Source organism: Sycon ciliatum, chromosome 2, assembly GCF_964019385.1.
Source record: "Sycon ciliatum chromosome 2, ocSycCili1.1, whole genome shotgun sequence".
NCBI lineage: Eukaryota > Metazoa > Porifera > Calcarea > Leucosolenida > Sycettidae > Sycon > Sycon ciliatum.
The window spans coordinates 35,605,068-35,626,062 of NC_088644.1; the positions used below are offsets into that span (position 1 = coordinate 35,605,068).

The window sequence follows — 20,995 nt, forward strand, 5'->3', positions numbered from 1 at the left end:
TGGTGGCCAAAGAGTTGGTCCAGCCATGGCCTGACCAAATGGCCAGACCAAACGCACTGGTTCCGCTGCCCATGCAAAACCAGATGCAGAACATGAAACCATGCATACACTGCAGCGCGTTAACGAGACAGGAATGACTCCAGAACATGAAACCATGCATAGACTGCAGCGTGTTGACGAGACAGGAATGACTCTAACGACCTTCAGGTCTCGGTTTTGCTGTCAATCCTGCGTGCCAAATTAGGAAGAAAGAAACCGTTTTAACAATTCACTTAAGAACGGGATAGAATGTAGGTAAAGAGATTAAAGAAGATTAAAAGAAAGAAAAATGGAGAGGGAAAATGGGAGTATCTGGATAAGAAGAGTGGCTGTGTAAACGGTAGTCACAGATGGCTGGTTGCCTGCAGCCTACAGGTTTGCAGAAAGTGCTTGTCCGACAAATATATATCACAGGCTGTTCATTGCATGCCCACACTACAGCCAGTGGCTTAGCAAAAAGGTGTTCGGAAGTGGGAGGGGGGGGGGGGGGGACAAAAGGATGAGAGGGATTCATTTCAAGAATCGTCTTCATCTTCCAGTCCACACTCTTCGATTTCACAATCCTCAGCTTCACAGCGGCGTATCAAAGCCGCCTCCTCATCGTCTCTGCCTGCTGTGAATTCAGCAACTGCCTGCTCATCACTGGTTGCAGCCTTCGCAGCCTCATCACCTGCATCCGTGATCCATTTGTCATTGCCTGTAACGCTACGCAGTCCTCTTGCGCCAAGCATGTACCGCTCTGATTGCAAGCTGCGGCACACACTGTACTTTGTCCAGTCGTTCATTTTCATTATTCCGTTCACGGACTCTGTCTTGCATATCTCTACCAGCTCTTCCATAGTATCTATGCGGCAAGTCTTACACAGAGTGGCGAAATGCTCACAGTTGCTCTTGAAGATGTGGTAACTGCTGAACAAGTGCGGTTGGTTTTTGAGTAACCAGCGTGCGATGTCGGCAGCATGTGAACGTGGAGCATCCTGTCCCCGCAGCTCAACTGACTTGTTCCGTTCGTAGTCTGGTGATATGCCATCAATGCCATAGGGGTCCTCTGCTGGATGTTCCTGATTAGGGGTTTCCCCTAAGTAGGAGTATACCAGCACTTTCTTATCTCGATACTGCATGAACGTGCCCAGATCATGGTGAATGATTTGGGATGAGAACAGCGAAGAAAATCCTCCCAAGCCCTTCATGACCACCTCCCTCGCCCTGCGTCTAACACCTCCAGGTAGAAAGAGTGGCGTCACGTCTCTCTTTTGAGGCCTTTCCTTCGATGGTCGTCCGAACTGAATGACTTTCTTGTTGACTGCATCATAAATTCCTTCATAGATAAGTATGACACACATGAAAGAGGTGCAGCAATTTAATAAGGGAGACGATATGTGTGTGGACACTGACATAACAATTAGGATCAGCCAAACCAATATATTGTTTGTTTGTTTGTTTCTTTTATTTGAATTCGTTTAGAGCACAGGCAATTCTGCCTTCTCACCAGAGGAAAAACCTCCGGTTCCTGCTAAGAACGAATATAATATTATGAGAGAAGGAAATATTAAAAAGAATCATAACATGATAATTCCAAAGCACAAAGTTTGTATATAATTCAAATGGGTGTGTGTATGTTGCTTAGATCGTGCCTATAACTTAAGTATAAGCATCGGTAGTGGATGAGAAAGAACAAAGCGTTGTGTCAAGTTGGATGACTACCAGATCCTTAACATGGGTTCCATACATGTACATGTACATGTGGGCATTCCAAGAGGCACACATGCATGTACTGCATAGCAGGAAAGTTTCGGACGGAAATATTTTCGGACAAAGCCGAACTTCGACCTTTGGCACAGATTACATATTCGTACAGTGCTGCATCAGTGCATGCTAAATAAACGTGTTTGCAAGCAGTATGTATGTACTGCTGCATGTATAGAGTACATAATCTCACATGAACAAACTTTAGTACGGAATTAATTTCAGTGCAAAAAAAATAGTACGAAAATAAATTCCTTCTGAAAATTTCCTGCTTTACAGTATATTGATAAATCGAATAAGCTTGCACACCATGAGTATATAATGTACATGTATGTCATTTGTGCAATTGGGAGTAGCGGTCAAATAAGTGCATAGGGTCGACAATTACTGCCTCGATATGTCGCAGCTGAACCGTGACTCGAGTTTGCTACGGCTTAATTTAAAAGCAGTGCACCAGTAATGTACTTGTACATGTACTGCAGTCAGTGTGTACAGTGTGCTATGGGCATGTACTTGTACATGTACTGCAGTCAGTCAGTGTGTACAGTGTGCTATGGGCATGTACTTGTACATGTACTGCAGTCAGTCAGTGTGTACAGTGTGCTATGGGCATGTACTTGTACATGTACTGCAGTCAGTCAGTGTACAGTATCCTATGGGCATGTACTTGTACATGTACTGCAGTCAGTGTGTACAGTATCCTATGGGCATGTACTGCAGTCAGTCAGTGTACAGTATCCTATGCGTATGTAGTACTATGTACACTTGAGCGCTATCTTCGGGTGCACGGTTACATGTGACTCTGGTCTAGCAAGTTTAACACGTATGACACTTTCTGGCTAGGACACACCTGAGCTCGAAATTCCACCAAGTTTGTCATCGCCTGATGCGTTGTGACCAAAATTAATACTTTACCGCCATTTTCAACCTAACAATCTTCTGATTTTTGTTGGTTAGAGACGTGAAAATTGATTGTAACGAATTCTGGATATCAGACCTAGCAAATAACTGTGCATATGTGTAAATTCGGAAACACTTTTCTCAAGGTTTGGAGACTCCACTGTAGCCAATACTTGAATCCATACATCCTGTACACTGTCTATAATCCTGATGATGGGCCTTGCCCGAAAATTTGAGCTAATGTATATCAATTGCAGTGTAGCCTAGAGACCGTTAGAGAGAGTGTGTACAAGGTGTGTGTACAGGATGCATGGATATGTGTAAATGTACATTGTTTTGTAGAATACAAACTCAGAATTTACCGAATTATCTCAATTTGTCTATAATCCGAACTTACAACTTGTTTAAAAACATCGTTTGATTTAAGAAAATGTTCGTTGATAGAAGTGGTCTTACAAGAACACACTGGCTTGACCCGATTTGGAATTCATTTCAGCAGTAGGCAAGAGTGCTGTGCAGTGAGGTGAGTTAATACGTAGTACGAACACCACCCGTGATCGTCAACAGCGAATAGCGCTTACACTGGTGTCTTACCATGATGAGAATATCGGTACCGGACAGTCCCGTCTGCATTGGCAGTCTTCCTCTGCCACTTGAAACGGCGCACAAACACATGATCACCGTCTTTGAGCTCTGCCGCACTCTTGGCCACAATTTTGGGTTGCGCCTCCATCTCAAAGGAGAACAACTGCAACACACATCCAGATGTACATGTACATTGAGCGGTATGAGAATATGTCTGGCCTTGCACTGCACCAAGCCATGTACATGTATAATTATGTAAGTACCATAATGATCAAGTCTGCATTGCAGGTAACTACAAAAGTCCAATGAAGCAAATTAATTTCGTCGCAGCTCTACCCCCCCCCCCCCCCCCCCCGCTATTTTAAACTTTCTTTTCGGGACAGTATATTATTAAGAGTAGGATGAGTCGCACGGATCATCGAATAAAGCCTGCGAAAAGAAAAAAATTGCGTCTACTTGTAATTATATGAGCCAGAAGTGAAGCGAATTCAAATAAACATTAAAAAAAAGAAGAAAAAAAAGACGTCAATGCTAGGGTCCGGGTGCCACCATTTCCAATGAATGGACAGTGGTGTTCCTGCACTGTTATCAGGCTATACTATGTATAACCGATACGTAGGTCTACTACCGGTACCGGTAATAATCACATCTGATTTATTCATCAGGTCGAGGTAGTGGTAAAAGTCTTTATTATTTCAAGTACCAAATATTTGAATCTCTAGGCGTCTCGCGAGCTCAGTCGGCACAGCACGTTCGGTTTGCGTTTCGCGAGTCTGGTTGACCAGATTGGCGAAGTATCCAACTGTTCTCGTTTTTCGGCTCAGAGAAGAAATTTCAGATAAATGCAGAGCCACAACCGCGTTCTCTTCTCTCGATTATCGAGTGTCATACACGAACGTTACGTTCAATGCACAGCACTACATTGCTACTACTAGTGCTACAGGAGAGTAAGTGGGAGACTCGATACGGAACTACACGCAGGTACATGTACATGTACATGTACTTCAGATGGCAAACGAAGAGATTCTTTACCGCCACTTTCAACCTAGCAATCTTCTGAACAAAGAGAAAAGGAAGGAAGGAAGAGATTCTCGGACATTCTGATCCTGCAGATCCTGAGATGCCTTGATGGACCCACCTTACCTCACTGGCTTGTAGCGCTTACGATTCTTCCAATGAATGACGGCTGACTCACAACCTACTGATAAGTGATATGCAAAGTCTAAGACTACGTCTACGACTACAAGTAATCATGGTAATACTAATAGTAAATGACCTGGAATAGCTGGATCATGCTGAGCGATTCCTTTCCTCTGCAATGCCGAGCAGTTCCTTTCCCGCCACTCACTGTGGGAACTAACCCGTGTAGATACTAGTATACACCGTGGTGTAGACCTACCGTCCTAAGTCCATAGGCTTACTACGTGTAGTAGTAGTAGCCCCAAGGCTCTAACTCTAAGGCGTAACGCGCATCCTGTTTATAAAAGTGCGTTTTCATCATTCTTTTATTGTGTACTAGTACTGCGCTGCAGTGACTGCTAATGAGAGCCAGCCGGGCCTTGGCTTATCATTGCCTGATCTATAACAGTAACAGCTGACACTGTTACTGCGCGTATCAGTAGTATAATAGGTCTACAATGTACTGACTGTACTGTACATGTAGTCTAGTAAGGCTAAGACTTAGTAAGAGTACGATTGTACTGTACTCTGTAGTAGAGTCTACTTGTTTTTCCACCGCAGGACTGTACTTCTGACCTGCACGTTTCCGCAGGTGCTTGCAGGGGACTCCCCCGCCCCCCGCTAGGCAACACAGCTGTACAGGCAGGGAGAAGTGCACTGCATCATCAGATCATGCCTGCCAGTTTCCTGCCCGCGGCCAGGGGGGTCTGGGGAACGACTTCAACTGAGTTCAAGACAAGACGTTAGCTACATCCTCTTGAAGAGCATGAACTAGCCCTTTCCCAAAGGTGCTCACTTAGTGCTTTTCGCGCCCCTCAAAATATGCTGAAAAAGTGCTCTTTTTTTGTGAAACAGACAAAAAGTGCTCTTTTTTTCAGTGAAGCATAGCCATGAAAGGCCTTGATACATGTTCAGATATGAACCCAATGCCAAGCTGAGAAATGAATACGCACTCTTCGAAAGGCAAAACAGGAAGTAAAGCTCAAAACCCCCACTTTTTACAGCATTGTGTACACCGGGTACAAGCTTCACCAACTTGTTGCCCCCCCCCCCCCAAAAAAGGGGGCGTGCCAAGGCCCATCGAGCACTGGGAAAATGTGATCGCATGCATGAGCAAACAGATTTTAGCACTTTTTCAGCTAAAAAAGCTCAAAAAGGGCGATATTCACCAAAAAACGCAATAAGGGGCGAAAGAAACGGGCTTTTCCAAAAAGGGCGAAAAAAAGGGCGAGCACCTTTGGGAAAGGGCACACAATCAACAGTATTATTTTTTGTCGCATTAATTAATATTTCCTTCAAAATACATGTACATGTAGGACTCAGTGAGCAGTCACGTCTCGATGACCGATCACGATCCCCGTGACCAATCAAACAGTCACGAATCCCCGAAGAGCAGTCATAAAGTCACACACCAGTTTGAATCCCGATGACCAGTCAGAAACAGCCGCGACTTTCTCTGTGAACGGTCACAGGATCCACGTCAAAATATTACGACTCAACTGTAGGCATTCACGCGTTCAGCATACTTTTTTCCTTCACAGGTTTCAGAAGTGAGCAAGAAAGATTTCGATCAACTCTCGATCTCCGCGTAGTTTACTTACAAGTTGTAGCTCGAGTCTGGTGTGTGTGGGCTCCTCTCCAAAACGAAGGGTGGTCGAAAATCTTGCAGGCTTCAGATAGAATCTCTTTTGAGAGGACGTTCTGGCTAGTAGGTTGTGCTATTCATCATATTTGAAGAACAAACTTCGTCGTTCAGAAAAGCTATTTCGGAATATTTTCAGTCATGTAATTTTTGCATGCCGATCTTGCTAGAGCAGAGACTGACTTCAACTGATCCAGCATGCAAGCAGCACTCGATTTGTGTTTTTGGAGAGGATGGGTGACAAGGTTACGGAGTCAGACGTGGACATCGTCGACGATGCAGAGACGAAAATATAATGAAGATGGAAATGAAAATATGTTCATTTCCAAGAAGGTACTGAGTACATCAAGCACCTTCGTGTGTGTGGCTCTGTCTTTCTTGTGGAAGACTCCACAGAAAAACAATGTCCAGCTTGTTGAAACTGAAACTGCCTCTCAGTTGAAGTCGTTCAGGAAGACATCTATTCAAGACATCATTGATCCATTCTCAAGGACCATCGTAAGAAATTAAATCAAGTCATGTTTATCGATAAGAATGGCGAACTAGACCAGAGAAGTGTGAGTGTCTTGTTTTGACTGCAGGAAACTGTATTTCAACATTCTGGCTCAACGTAGTGCTTACGCAGTTTACTGCTTCGAACACATCTTCATTTCTACTCCCAAAATAACTCTGTCAAATTTATTGATGCAACATTATGCATCATGGTCTTTCTCGTTGTGCTGCTATAACGTGTATAAGTACATGCATACGAGTACTGTGTACCGTTTACTGTCTCCTTGTTTGTACTGAGGGCGCAACTCATTCTATTCATTGGGTTAATATCATTCTTATCTCAAACGGAAACGTTTTAAATTTTTCATCTTGCTAAGGCTCAATCTGCGGACGGAACTGTTTCGTCCTTTGGGGACTCATCAGCGCAGCGCAAATAGATGTTTTTACCATTATTTCACATCATCACTCCCTTGGTATTGACTCGTATGCCAACATCACTTGTCTTGATAGCCATATGACGCTGTTAATGAACACGTCGAAAATGTACATGTACATGTACATGTACGTATTTCTTACAAACTCGGATGTTGAGACAATAGCCAATAGTATTATATAAAGAGAAAAGGACCTATAAGTTACTAGTTATGACTAACCGTCCACCAAGGTAACCAAGGTAACGAGATAATATACAGTCAGATAGTGCGACAACAAGGCACAAAACTGACAAGGATATTGAGACATTCAACGACCTGACACCTAGCTCCAACACATTTACGAAGCGCAAACCAACAACCTTCCAATTGGGAAGGCTCAGGTGCGGAAAGTTCCAATGAGGGGAAGGGCTGCGCAACGAAGATGTGCACGAGCTATATCCCTCTGCAACAAAGAATGTCCAACGTTACGGGATGAATTGATGATGACAAGACTAGTAAGCCCACCATTGGACAAACCAGTCTTACTACAACTGGAAAACGCAAGGCAACAGACCACCCAACTTGGGAAACGCAAAGGTTAGTATGTACAAAGACATGAAGAGGGGAAGCCAAGCGAAGACGAACTATCACGAATCGAAAGTCAACCTCATTGGAAATTTCCGCACCTGAGCCTTCCCAATTGGAAGGTTGTTGGTTTGCGCTTCGTAGATGTGTTGGAGCTAGGTGTCAGGTCGTCGAATGTCTCAATATCCTTGTCAGTTTTGTGCCTTGTTGTCGCACTATCTGACTGTATATTATCTCGTTACCTTGGTTACCTTGGTGGACTGTTCGTCATAACTAGTAACTAGTAACTAGTAACTTAGAGGTCCTTTTCTCTCTACATAATGTAGTTCTTATTCTTATCAACCACCACACCACACCACACCACACCACACCACACCACACCACACCGCTGCGCTCTCCGGCCGACCTCAACACGTTGCCACAGCACACCATCAGCAAAACAACACTTCAGTTGGTACTCTGCTCCTTCAGACAGCAGCTGTTTCGATCATCAGGATCTCGTCAGTGAAGGTTGATAATGTAGAATGGCTAACAGATAGTGAACTTCACCCTTTTGCAGCGAAAAGGGGGGACACATAATGGCGCATCTTAAGGCGAAGATTAAGGCGCGAAGATTAAGGCTAAGCAAAGGCGATACTGATAGACTGCACTGAGGATACTAGTAATAGAATCTGGACAAGGCCGAATGCTGCTACTTACCCCTCTTAATCATAATTATTTAGTTCTTGTATTTCTTTATTTGAATTCGCAATTACGCACGTGAGCTATAAACCCAATATACATGAAAATATCCTGCAAGCTATTCATGAAATGTATAATTTGATCTGTACGATTTCTATTCGCCCACAGCTGGTTGGATCCAATAAAACCCCAACAAGATCAAACTCATTCTGGGTGCTGAAAAGGGGCTCTCGAAGCCCCTGAATACTTGTGCATATCAGTCTGAGCTTCATAAGCTATCAATGAGAATACTGAAGTTCGCAGCATGAGTGCAGCATTTTAAATTTTCATTTGCTTCAATTCTCTGTCCACACAAAACGACCCCAAATATGGGTATAACAGTGTCAGGTAATGTGCTCTGCATGACATATTTGCTTGTACCATGCAACTCAGGTAAAGACTAATAGCACTAGAGTCAACTTCGCTAATAACGACTATTCGCGAATAAGGACATAATTTTCATGCCCAGAGCAAAGTCCCAGTATCTTGTAGTATCTTGATCCTAGTTGCATAGAACAAGAAGTCCAGGCACAAGCTTAGGCTACACAGATTGTTGCAACTTTGAATTTCATGCCACACACACACTGTGACGGACACACACACACCACCATCACCACCACCACCACTGCCAGCTGCCGGAAATGTCACCGCCGCTCCCCGAAGGGAGGTACTGACACACACACGCACACACCCACCCACACATGCACACACCCACACACACTTGTACTTTGTCTTGCTCATTGCCATGACTGGTCACGCGAGTCTCCCCCGAAGAGAGGAGAAAGATTCAAAATAAATCTTGGAAAGATGACTTAATTGGCTATTGAACTGCCCAACGGCCATCACGACCTGAAATCCCCAACCTGTGGGTGGACTTGGAAATGACCCTACATATGGGCTGGCAACACCTCAGTAAGTGGGTGAGGACAAGGTGCAGAAAGGGGTTGACGGCATCAAGGTATCCGTCCACAGATCCAACTGCAATTACCCCTGCCCAAGTGAAGGCACACACACACACACACACACACACACACACACACACACACACACACACACACACACACACACACACACACACATACACGCACACACACACACACACACACTACTACTACTACTACTACTACTACTACTACTACTACTACTACTACTACTACTACTACTATGTACAGCTACCCTATCGGGCCACGCCGCTCCCAGAAGCGGGAGACAACGACAAGAAGAGAGAAGAGAAGAGAGAGAAATCGCAAAGTCAACAGTATTGGGCATGGTGTTGCAAGTCCTGTGGCCTTGAGAACCGCCTTTCGCAATGCTCGCATTCATGACGGCAGTTGTTCCTGGCTGCACGTGACATCCGTTTCGCACGGTCACATTGATGACGGCTCAAACCAGAACGGGAGCGGAAAGATCAGCGACAAACATCACATCGAAAAGAGCACACACACACACACTATGTACCATGTATACGCACGTCGCAAGAGAATCACGCAAATCTGAGAATGCACTGGATGTGCACCGACCGATTTTCTCTTTATAGCAACGATAGTGGATCTGATTCTGATAGAAACAGATCAAGACAAGCGTCAGATAACTGTCTAGTCCACACAACTGGCGAAGCCATGCACACACACACACACACACACACACACACACACACACACACACACACACACACACACACACACACACACACACACATCCCAACAAAGTTTCGCCTTTGTCCTGCCACTTTTATCAGTGGTTGACCTTACTAAATTACTGGCAAGGAACAGTTGAAAACAACGTGCTACTGTTAAGTTTCAACCATAGGAACGTGGTGACAGCCAGAGCAATGACACCAGTAGTAGTGCAAGATGCACCGAAGTAAAAGAACTTGCGGAAGGCAAGAACCAAAAAAGACACTGTGTGACACTTCGTGCACATTAGCGATGAAAGTTGACAGCAAAGATCTAGACTAGCTCTAGAAATATGCATACTTCAAAAGTACAATCCAGACTTCTCCATGCAGCAAGCAGCTAACAATTCCGGCCAATGATTCTGCATCAAAACGTGCTAGAAAAATTAACGGTTCGCGTGAGACTCGGCCTTCCGCCGATTTTTCCGCATCCGTAAGTACGCCACCACAGCTCCTAAACCGGTTGGAGGTGGGTAGATAAGACCCACCACAACGTGATGTGCAACTATAAACTAAAATGGAGTTGAACTGTTAGCCATGGCGACAGGTGCCATAGACACTAAGATAATTATGCACCTTTTGAAATATACTAAGAATTATTACGAATGTAGCCGCATGTTATAGCTAAATGTACAAGGGAAGGTTTTCAGTCATTGATATTTGAAATAGAGATAATGTTTAACTATTCAGTATACTATTACAGTTGCTGAAGCACACATGTGCACAAACTCAGCATCATATACATGTACATTCTGATTGAGAGAGTACGCGAGAGAGAGATAGAGAGAGAGAGAGAGATAGAGAGTGCGAGAGAGAGAGATAGAGAGAGAGATAGAGGGGGGGGGGGGGGAGGGGAGGGGAGAGAGAGAGAGATAGAGGGGGGGGGGGGAGGGGAGGGGGAGAGAGAGAGGAAAGAATGAGAGTGATTCATTTCAAGAATCGTCTTCATTTCCATACTCTTCGATTTTACAATCTTCATCTTCAAACGAGCTTATCAAAGCCGCCTGATCAAGCCAACCTCTTCTGCCATGTAGGAACCGCTCTGATTGCAAGCTGCGGCACAGACTGTGCTCTGTCCAGTCGTTCATTTTCATTTTTCCGTTCACGGACTCTTTCTCGCATATCTCCTCCAGCTCTTTCATAGTATCTACGCGGCAAGTCTTACACAGAGTGGCGAAATGCTCACAGTTGCTCTTGAAGACGTTGTAACTGCTGAAAATGTGCGGTTTGTTTTTGCAGAACCAGCGTGCGATGTCGGCAGCATGTGAAAGTGGACCATCCTGTTTATGCCGCCTACCTGACTTGTTCCGTTCGTAGTCTGGTGATACTCCATCAGTGCCAAATTTGTCGTCCTCTGCTGGAAGTTCTTGATTATCGTTTTTCCCCATGTAGGAGAATACCAGTACTTTCCCATCTCCGGACGTGAACGCGATCGGATCACGGGAAATGATTTTAGATTTGAATAGTTCCGAAACTTTACCAAAAACTTCCGCAAGCACTTTCCTCAAACTAGGTCCCACCTCTTGCTTGGGCTGCCTTTGGGGCAGCTTTTTGTCATCTGGGTCTCCAAACTCGATGACCGTGTGATTAGTTGCATCATAAATTCCTGCAGAGATAGGTATGACACACATGGAAAGAGACACAGCGATTTTACAAGGGAGAAAAGATGAATGTGGACACTGACACAGAATCAGCCAGAGTAATGGTTTGCAGAGATTGTGCCTACTTCGAAGTATAAGCATTGGTAGGGAAGGAGAAAGAACAAAGCGTTGTGTCAAGACTGATGATTAGCAGATCCTTGATATGGGTTGCATGTAGGCACCCCAAGAAGTACATGACTTTTGAAATGATTCGATTGTACTAGTGTCATAGCCCGAGAGTGAGAGCTTGTAACTATTACTTACTTCTGATAGCTACTGTGCGTTGAACGTGGACACACTATGTCTTCTGTAGTTGGAACAGTTATTGTACAATATACTACACGGTGTGTGCCAGCTATATCACCTACCTGTAGAATGATAGGTTTGGCTGTCAATAGATGAAGCACACGACTGTGCACTTGCGGTAGAAAGTGCAATACAATGTAATTATGAATTCACAATAATTATAGTAGTAGTACGCGAGGTGTGGATGAGTGTGAGTGCACCTACTTGACCACTTGGTTGGCAATGCTTTTAATCAGGTTATTGCGGTCCAGACGCCGGGTCTAGTCTCGCCCCTTTCTAATACTCTTTCACACTTTGCATATTTATGTTATCATGATGACCGCTGCTTCTAGATCACGCAGACCTGTACGTGTATGTGTGTGCGTGTGCGTGTCCGATCGCCGTTCCGTGCAGCGGACAAAGTAGCAGTTTAGCTGCATGTTTAGCAAGTACTATCGCTACTGCCGCTGCTTGCTGTTTTCTACAATGTGTTATATCATAGCATGCTGTTGCTTTTAGCGAGAGGTTCTTTCGGTGCTCTTCTTCCAAACACTGAACATATTCTCTGCTCTGACGAGATCAGTTGGTGTGTGTGTGTGTGTGTTGGGATTAGGATTGGGTGAAGTTGCGTTCCGTACCAGCCGTGACTATACTTGTCACAAAACGTTCCGAGGTTAGCGATCCAGCCAGACGAGACTAACCGGAACGCTGTCCGAGCGAGTTATCACACTAGTATACCTTTAGGAAACTAATAATTTACTTCACTTCTCAACTCCAAAATGTATGACCCTGATGTTGGGCTAGGCCCGAAAATTCGTTGTAATAATATAAAGGACAGGCTTTGCACAGCAAAGCGTATTTAGCCGACGCACCCACGCACAACTATGCACGTACATGTACATTCGAGGTAACAAGAAATTCGATCCGAGTGCGCGCCGCCGCAATGTATCATGCATAGGCCTGTGATTGGGCCCGATTATATTTGGGGTCCAATGTCACCCCCAAGTGCACGGCCCTATCGAACCAGCTCAGGCAGCAGCCTTGCAAGGCCTCGTTTACACGAAAACAATCGAAAAACGTTTTTCAATCGTTTTCGAAACGTTTTTGCTGTGTTCACGAAACGATAAGCGTGTACACTGCAATGCGTTTTTCGGCGCACAATGGTCACGTGCAATAGGCTGGCCTGGCGGCGGCATGTTTTGAGTATGAGGCTCGTAGTAGTAAAACGTTTTTGCCGTCTACACGAGAATCGGAACGAAAACGATTGATAAACACTTTGAAGGCCGTTTTTCGTTGTAACGTTTTGAAACGTTTTTCAGCGTGCTCGTGTCGTGTGCAAGCTCCTATCAAAACCTGTGGAGCATGGAAGCGTCTTCTTTTGAAAACGTTTTTGACAAAAACGTTTTTCAATCGTTGTCGTGTAAACGAGGCCTCAGTATCCGTAGCACTGCGCGCAAGTCAAATCGGCTAAACTTATCATAGTTCCGTTTTCAGTCTCCTGCATCCCTTTGAAAGTTGGCTTCAGTTGGTGCACTGCAACTAACTAACTTCTTCCCCATCCTCCCACCCTTGTAATTGTCAGGCTTCCCTGGAATGCAACATCTTAGTTGCTCGTGCTCGTTCAGCACTGTGATTAGAGACCTTTTGCAGACGGTCCGACTTTCGGTGAAATTTAATTTTCGAAGCCTGGGTCCGAGGACAGAAAGTCTCTCCGAAAATAATTCGTCCAGAACTAACTTCGCGAAACAGCCAGGCTGGCCGATAGTTGTTTTCGGTGTGCCCGCGCGATCGAGTCAGTAATTGACTACTCCCTGAGTGCAAGTTGTACTTTTTCTGTCTCTTTGTCCTGGGCGGGCATTTCTTGTTGTTTGTTAGTGTCAGTAACGGCAAACATTGCAGCTTCACGATCAAGTAGTTCTTCTTGTTCATCTTCCTCTCCTGTGCATGGCTCGTCATCCTTGAGCCCTGGGACGCCCACGACACCCACTGTGTCTTAGTTGGGGGCAGCGGATGCTTTCAACTTGCCAAGCTCAGGTCCAACAAGGGAATCCTCCAAGCCGAGGATACACTAGTTTCGATTTGGGCATGGACCTCATCCTTCTTCGCCAACTGCGGGCTGGGGAAAACCCATTTGTACGTGGTTCTTCTGGCTACGAGGACACTGCAGTAAGAGAAAGAAATGCGTCCTTTTCCTCTGATTCCATCGTCAACACCATGAGAATAGTGTAAACGACTTTTTGAATTTCTTCCTGGCAGCGCTATCGAGCAAGAGCCACGAAACCAGAATTTTCGAGCAAGAGCCACGAAACCAGAATTTTCGACCTGCAAAAGAAAGCTAGCACCGAATTTCACGCCACTTTCGGAACTCGGCCAAACGAAAGGTTGCACGAAATTCGGACTGCAAAAGGTCTCTATTGTCCTCGTGTTCTGTGTGTTTGTGCTGTACTAGGCCGTGCGGTGCCCATGTTTCTATCTGGCCGTGCGGTGGCCGTCTATTGCCGTTTGGCCCTATAGTGGCCATGTCTATGTAGGCATAGCCAGTGAGGCTGTGAGGTGGCCCCATGGTAACAGAATATCTGATGTATTGTTAACCATACTGGTCGGCATGCTGCCTGCATGCAGATAGGTGCTGATCAATCAATCAACGCCATGTAAGTGTCCAGATAATTTCCAATGAAATAAGCATTGCAAGCAACAATGGCTCTGTGTTCCTCGTTGCGTGTTGTGTATATGTGTGCATGGGTGCGTCAGATAATTTTAATTTTAATCGCAAGGAAGAGACCGTTTCGGATTTGAGAAGGGAAGTTTCCAAAATGCGTAAGTGTCTGCGTTGGAGTTTGCGGACAATTAGAAAATGCACTAGTATACCGATAAATCAAATAAGCTTTACTCGACGTGCATATTCGTTAGGCCAAAACAAAAAATAAACTTGTTTCTGGTTGGTACCCCCCCCCCCCCCCAAAGAAACAGACTCGTTCGGCTGGGAAAAACGATTTTTTGGTTGTCTTATTATTATTATTATTTAAATAGGCGTCGAGGCGACAATAGTTTTAGAATTGCGATCAACAGAACGAGCTGAACCGACATTTTCACAAAGGCTTTTATTGTATTCAAAAAACGAGTGTATACGAAGGCAGTGAAGAACATGGAAGAAAGAAAAAATGTGATATGGAAGAAATGATGAACCTACAATACCTACCTCAATATCAACGAGACCCAGAAGAACAACTGCTAATTACACCATGACCTATTTCAGTACGGAAGTACCGAGCCAACGGAATACACAACAGGAACGTGAGACGAGGGATGGGAGGAGACGGGACCTGATTGCTCCGAGGCAGGAAGTCGTTGAGGAGGATTCGGCCAGTGAGTCCAGTGATTCCGGTGAGTGTGAGAGCGAGAATGATCGTGTGAGTAAGAGTGGGTGCGAGCGTGTGTTTTCTAGTAGGAAGTCATCAGTGTATAAGCATCTTGCATCTCGTCCTGATTGCTGTAAGGTTTATTCTGATTCTTCTTTTTCTGTTTTGTGCCGTGCTCGTCATGGTTATAAGTTGCAGTTGAGTGTGTTAGAAGCCGTTTGTCAACGTATTCATAAGCCTAATCTGTGTGTCCAGAAGGACAGCATTATTCGTTTGAAATTGTTTTAGTAGCAACTTGTTCTGTCTGTTTGGCTCTGGTTGGCCATGGTGTCATATCTTGTGTCACAGTATACTAGTAGTCCTTACAAGTTCGTTAAGTGCTTTCGCAGTTTTTCCTGTTATTACCTTAGTGCTAGGATTATCATTTTCATAGGTGTTGTTTCTTCTCACTCCATTTCTCTTTATTAGTATCTTTCTGGATTGTTTTTCATTAGTACAACGTAGCTTCCTGAGGAGTGTTGTGCGAAAACTAGTTCGAAGTACAATTTTTTGTTCATCATTTCTTCCATATCACATTTTTTCTTTCTTCCATGTTCTTCACTGCCTTCGTATACACTCGTTTTTTGAATACAATAAAAGCCTTTGTGAAAATGTCGGTTCAGCTCGTTCTGTTGATCGCAATTCTAAAAATATTATTATTATTATTATTACTTTCCCTCAAACCAGTTAATATTTTATGACTTGGGGCTCCCCGCGTGCTAGTTTGTACGTGAAGTGTGTGGGTTACAGTGAGGGCTGCGTCCCACCCGCCTGTGTGGATTCACAGGAAGTGTGAGTAACGAAGTCTGAAGAAAATGTTGAACGGCCTCTGCTGGGATGGCGACTACACCATAGCTCAGTGGTTAGAGCATCGCTGGCTACAAGCGAGGGTCCCTGGTTCGAGTCCTGGTGGTGACAGTCAATTTTTTCGTCAGACTTTTCCCGTTTGTCCCTTTCCCTCAAACCAGTTAATATTTTATGACTTGGGGCTCCCCGCGTGCTAGTTTGTACGTGAAGTGTGTGGGTTACAGTGAGGGCTGCGTCCCACCCGCCTGTGTGGATTCACAGGAAGTGTGAGTAACGAAGTCTGAAGAAAATGTTGAACGGCCTCTGCTGGGATGGCGACTACACCATAGCTCAGTGGTTAGAGCATCGCTGGCTACAAGCGAGGGTCCCTGGTTCGAGTCCTGGTGGTGACAGTCAATTTTTTCGTCAGACTTTTCCCGTTTGTCCCTTTCCCTCAAACCAGTTAATATTTTATGACTTGGGGCTCCCCGCGTGCTAGTTTGTACGTGAAGTGTGTGGGTTACAGTGAGGGCTGCGCCCCACCCGCCTGTGTGGATTCACAGGAAGTGTGAGTAACGAAGTCTGAAGAAAATGTTGAACGGCCTCTGCTGGGATGGCGACTACACCATAGCTCAGTGGTTAGAGCATCGCTGGCTACAAGCGAGGGTCCCTGGTTCGAGTCCTGGTGGTGACAGTCAATTTTTTCGTCAGACTTTTCCCGTTTGTCCCTTTCCCTCAAACCAGTTAATATTTTATGACTTGGGGCTCCCCGCGTGCTAGTTTGTACGTGAAGTGTGTGGGTTACAGTGAGGGCTGCGTCCCACCCGCCTGTGTGGATTCACAGGAAGTGTGAGTAACGAAGTCTGAAGAAAATGTTGAACGGCCTCTGCTGGGATGGCGACTACACCATAGCTCAGTGGTTAGAGCATCGCTGGCTACAAGCGAGGGTCCCTGGTTCGAGTCCTGGTGGTGACAGTCAATTTTTTCGTCAGACTTTTCCCGTTTGTCCCTTTCCCTCAAACCAGTTAATATTATTATTATTATTATTATTATTATTATTATTATTAGGTCTCTTTCCCTCAAATCAGTCATTATTATTATTATTATTATTATCAATGGTCCTGATGCTTGTATACAAAGTGTATGAGTGCTATCCGTGGGTGCGCGATCACCTGCAAGTCGGGGCTAGCAAGTTAGGATGTCCGGCACTTTCTGGCTGGGACACGCCTGAGCTCAAAACCCCACCAAGTAAAGTGTATGTCATCGCTGGATAGCGTTCACCAGAACTCCCTCCTTTGACCCCTATGCGGAAGTCATAAGGGCTACCCAGGAGTATAGTGCAGCGCAGTGAGGTGAGTTGCTATATGTACACCACACATGATTATCAATGGTTAGCAGCGCGTGCACTGGTGACTTACCGTGATGTGAATACAGGTATTGATCAACGCGGGTTCCATCCACAATCGTCCTCTGCCACTTAAGCTTACAACGGCGCACAAACACATGATCACCATCGTTGAGTTCTAATGGCCATTTTTCCACAATTTGGGGTGCCGCCATCTGAAGAGAGAACAAGTAAAGCACACATGGAGATGTACAGTGACCAAGCGAGTCAATGCCACGCACGGTGCGGTGCAGCCCCAGACCTGTCAGCACTGGGACGTGCACTGGTACATATGGTGCAGGGCACCAACTTTACTCACGCGATCCAATTATTATGTCATTGAGAAGCACTGTACATCATTGCTTTGTAACTTGCTCATCCCTTCCCCTTTTGCGTACGTGATTTTCTTTTCTTCTCTTCTTCCGTGGTTGGTCTCACCCTCTCCTCAATTCAATTGGCTGTCTTGACATGCTACGAGGAGTAGAGATAATTAAATAATTAAATAAATAAATCATGGTACAGGTACAGCATACATTGATCGTTTGCCAATCTGTACCAGATGAGATCTGGCTTCTTCCTGGACTAAGCCACGCAAGCAAAAGTAACTTAGTTAGAGAAGGAAAAGATCAAATGTCCCCCCTCCGGGTATGTACTAGCACTCGCTGGTCTTGCCTTCGTAACTGAATGAAGCTGAGACGGTCTGTTGCAGGTTGAGCCCTACTGGCACAGCCACCTTGTGTGGTTACTACCATTGGCTGTCCCTGGTCCTTCTCGCTTCTTTTCTCTCATTCAATAGATAGGATTGTCTTTGAAAAAAAACAATCACACTGAAAAACCCATGCCATCAGATGATTCCATTCGTGCAGATTAGCATTCCTGCACTGATAGCGGTGTCATTAGGCCAAACCAAAAACAAAATAGGCTTGTTTCGGGTTAGCAACTCCTCAAAAAGGAGACTCGGTCGGCAAGAATGAAACTTTTCTTGGATACTTTTTTTGGTTCCTCAATCATTGTGGTGTTGATGGACAAGAACACCTACACATGTACATAGTCATTGTACATACATGTATATCATGGCAAGGATCAATGGCAAAGTTGACTGACTCACTGTTCTTGTACAGCCTGCGGCATTTGGTGTATTCCTGTTTTCGTACATCCTGAGAAACCAAGCAAACGGTTCGAGTGCTTCCAGCTCCGTTATTCTAGCTCGTATCGACCCCCAGGGTTTTCGAGCCGACAGCTGAGATTCTCTGCTACCTTGTGGGTATTTCGATTGTGGAATTCGGTTGAGATTTGACTGAGTTATGACTCGTTGAGTGCACTTGCACATATGGCATTGGCACCATTCGTATAACTGGTATACATTTGGGACCAAAAAAAGTTCAGAATAGGGCTTGAAAGTGCTACGTCACAGCATAGCAACAATTTCAAAAATTCAAAAACTGGATCCACTTGGATCCAGTTTTTGTATGGATCCAAGCACATTTCAAGCGGTCTTACCCACAGCATGGTGGTGTAGCCAGTGAAACTGACTGATTTGGCTACTGGGGGCGGGGTTACAACTGGTGGCGAAATAAAAGTCACACCTGCATGCGACATGAGTGGGTTGCTATGCACCCACATACTTAGGCAATAGTGGGAAACACCCTAGTAAAATAAAAGTTAATAATAATAATAATAATAATAATAATAATAATAATATTAACTGATTTGAGGGAAAGAGACCGAATAATACTATTATTAATAGCAAAGTCACACCTTAGTGGATCCAAAATTAGAAATCTGATGTCAACTTACTACTCCCTGGCCGTTTTGACGTCATCACTTTCAAGCCCTATTTGGGAAAAGGTGGCCCGATCGGCCGACTGTAAACAAGGTCGGTTAATATGAATTTTGTTTTGGCCTTACAGTCGACCAACCCTTATAACGATATTTGCATCCGACCAAGAAATATTGTTATAAGGGTAATATTGTTATAAGGGTAACTGGTTCATTCATACACATACGTCACAATGCATGAATTTAGTTAGTTTTTTACACTCTTCATAGCGTCAACAACTCTTAAGGTACAGTGTATGTACAATGCACATTATGTACACAGCAAGGTGCCCACTGGTGCCCCCATTGCATTTCGTCATGTCCCAGCGACTTATCAAGTGAAGCTTGCCCTACCTTGACAGTGGATTTTACATATTCCCTGCTGGATATTGTTATAAAATGGAAAATGTCGATTGGTCAGCCCATGTTATATTGTTATAGGGGTAATATCGTTATAGCAACATTGTTATAGAGGTAAGGCATTGTATACAAAAGTCAATGGAGTGATTTGGTTTGGCAGAAAAATATCCTTATAAGGGGTTATCGTTATAAGGGTAGGTCGACTGTATTGAAAAAACCACACCATACTCGTAAACCGATATTGCGATAAGCAATAATAATCGTCACTTGTCTCGGCCGGCACAGCACGTTCGGTTAGCTTTTTCCGAGTCTGGTTGGCCAGATTGGTGGAATATCTGTCACGACTCCTAGATTCTATGCACTGCAGGCTACGGCGTGAAAATTCCGGATTGCAGAAGCACACACACGCACGCACGCACGCATGCACACACACCACACACATGCACCTATGTCACATAATGTAGACGCGCGCGTTTATCAGTTCTCTTTTTTCCATCATGCAGTGCCTGCCACACACGCCCGTACCGCAACACTGCAACACTGCAAGTAGACTCGATACGGAACTCCAGGCGGTCTACTTCAGTACTTTAGAGATAGAGTGCAGTGGAATACTGCGGATTCTCGGACACTCTTGATTAGTGCACCAACATTGTACTAATTTGTAGGTCCAGAGTCCTTACCTCCTTGATTCACTCCTGACGCTAGCGATTCTGGTCGCGATTCTTACAACGAGTGACCGATGACACACTGCCTACTGTCTGATGAGTAATACATAAGACTAAAAGTAACACTAGCGGCTGGTCCAGACTCCTCTTTGCCACTTCTTCACGATTTGATTAGTTCTACTTTGAAGTACACAGTCACAGAATCTACAAGTAGTTCAACTACGCGGTTACTTTACTTCTTCTGACCTACCCGTGCTACATGTAGCTCACGACTGCCTACAAGTACAAGTACAAGGCTACATCGTGCATCCGATCCGGGCCGCGCGCATACTATTACTAGTAGTACAGTGTTGGCAACTGAAATCCGACCTCCTGGGCGGCGCGGCGCCCCGCCCAGGAGGTCGGATTTCAGTTGCCAGCACTGGAGTAGTACAGTAGTACTGACTGTTGTCGACATGGAAATCCGGTCGCACGTCTAGCGGCCCCAGGCCCAGGCCCAGGCCAGGGTGCTGGCCATGCAGCCGTGGAATAAGCGGTACACACATGCGCATACAGCTGAGCGGTGTCAAGCCCAGTTGATGTCCTGCTGTCCCTTTTACAAACCCTTGTCTGGCCTAGGGCCCTGCCCCATCAGCCAGGAGCTGACATACACTGACAGGCAAACAGCTATAATACTAATCTTA

The 20,995-nt window shown here is 45.0% G+C and overlaps 1 protein-coding gene across 1 annotated transcript; it reads right to left on the reverse strand.

The window, feature by feature from the left end:
* Positions 1-119: 119 nt before the first annotated feature.
* LOC135809839 (uncharacterized) lies at positions 120-20,615 on the reverse strand. Its single transcript, XM_065323272.1, has 5 exons — positions 20,328-20,615; positions 17,504-17,645; positions 11,497-11,582; positions 3,280-3,433; positions 120-1,357 (listed from the first exon to the last, which is right to left on the reverse strand). Exons 2-5 carry the CDS (start codon positions 17,643-17,645, stop codon positions 555-557), a joined length of 1,185 nt encoding a protein of 394 aa, XP_065179344.1. The 5' UTR covers positions 20,328-20,615; the 3' UTR covers positions 120-554.
* Positions 20,616-20,995: the final 380 nt, after the last annotated feature.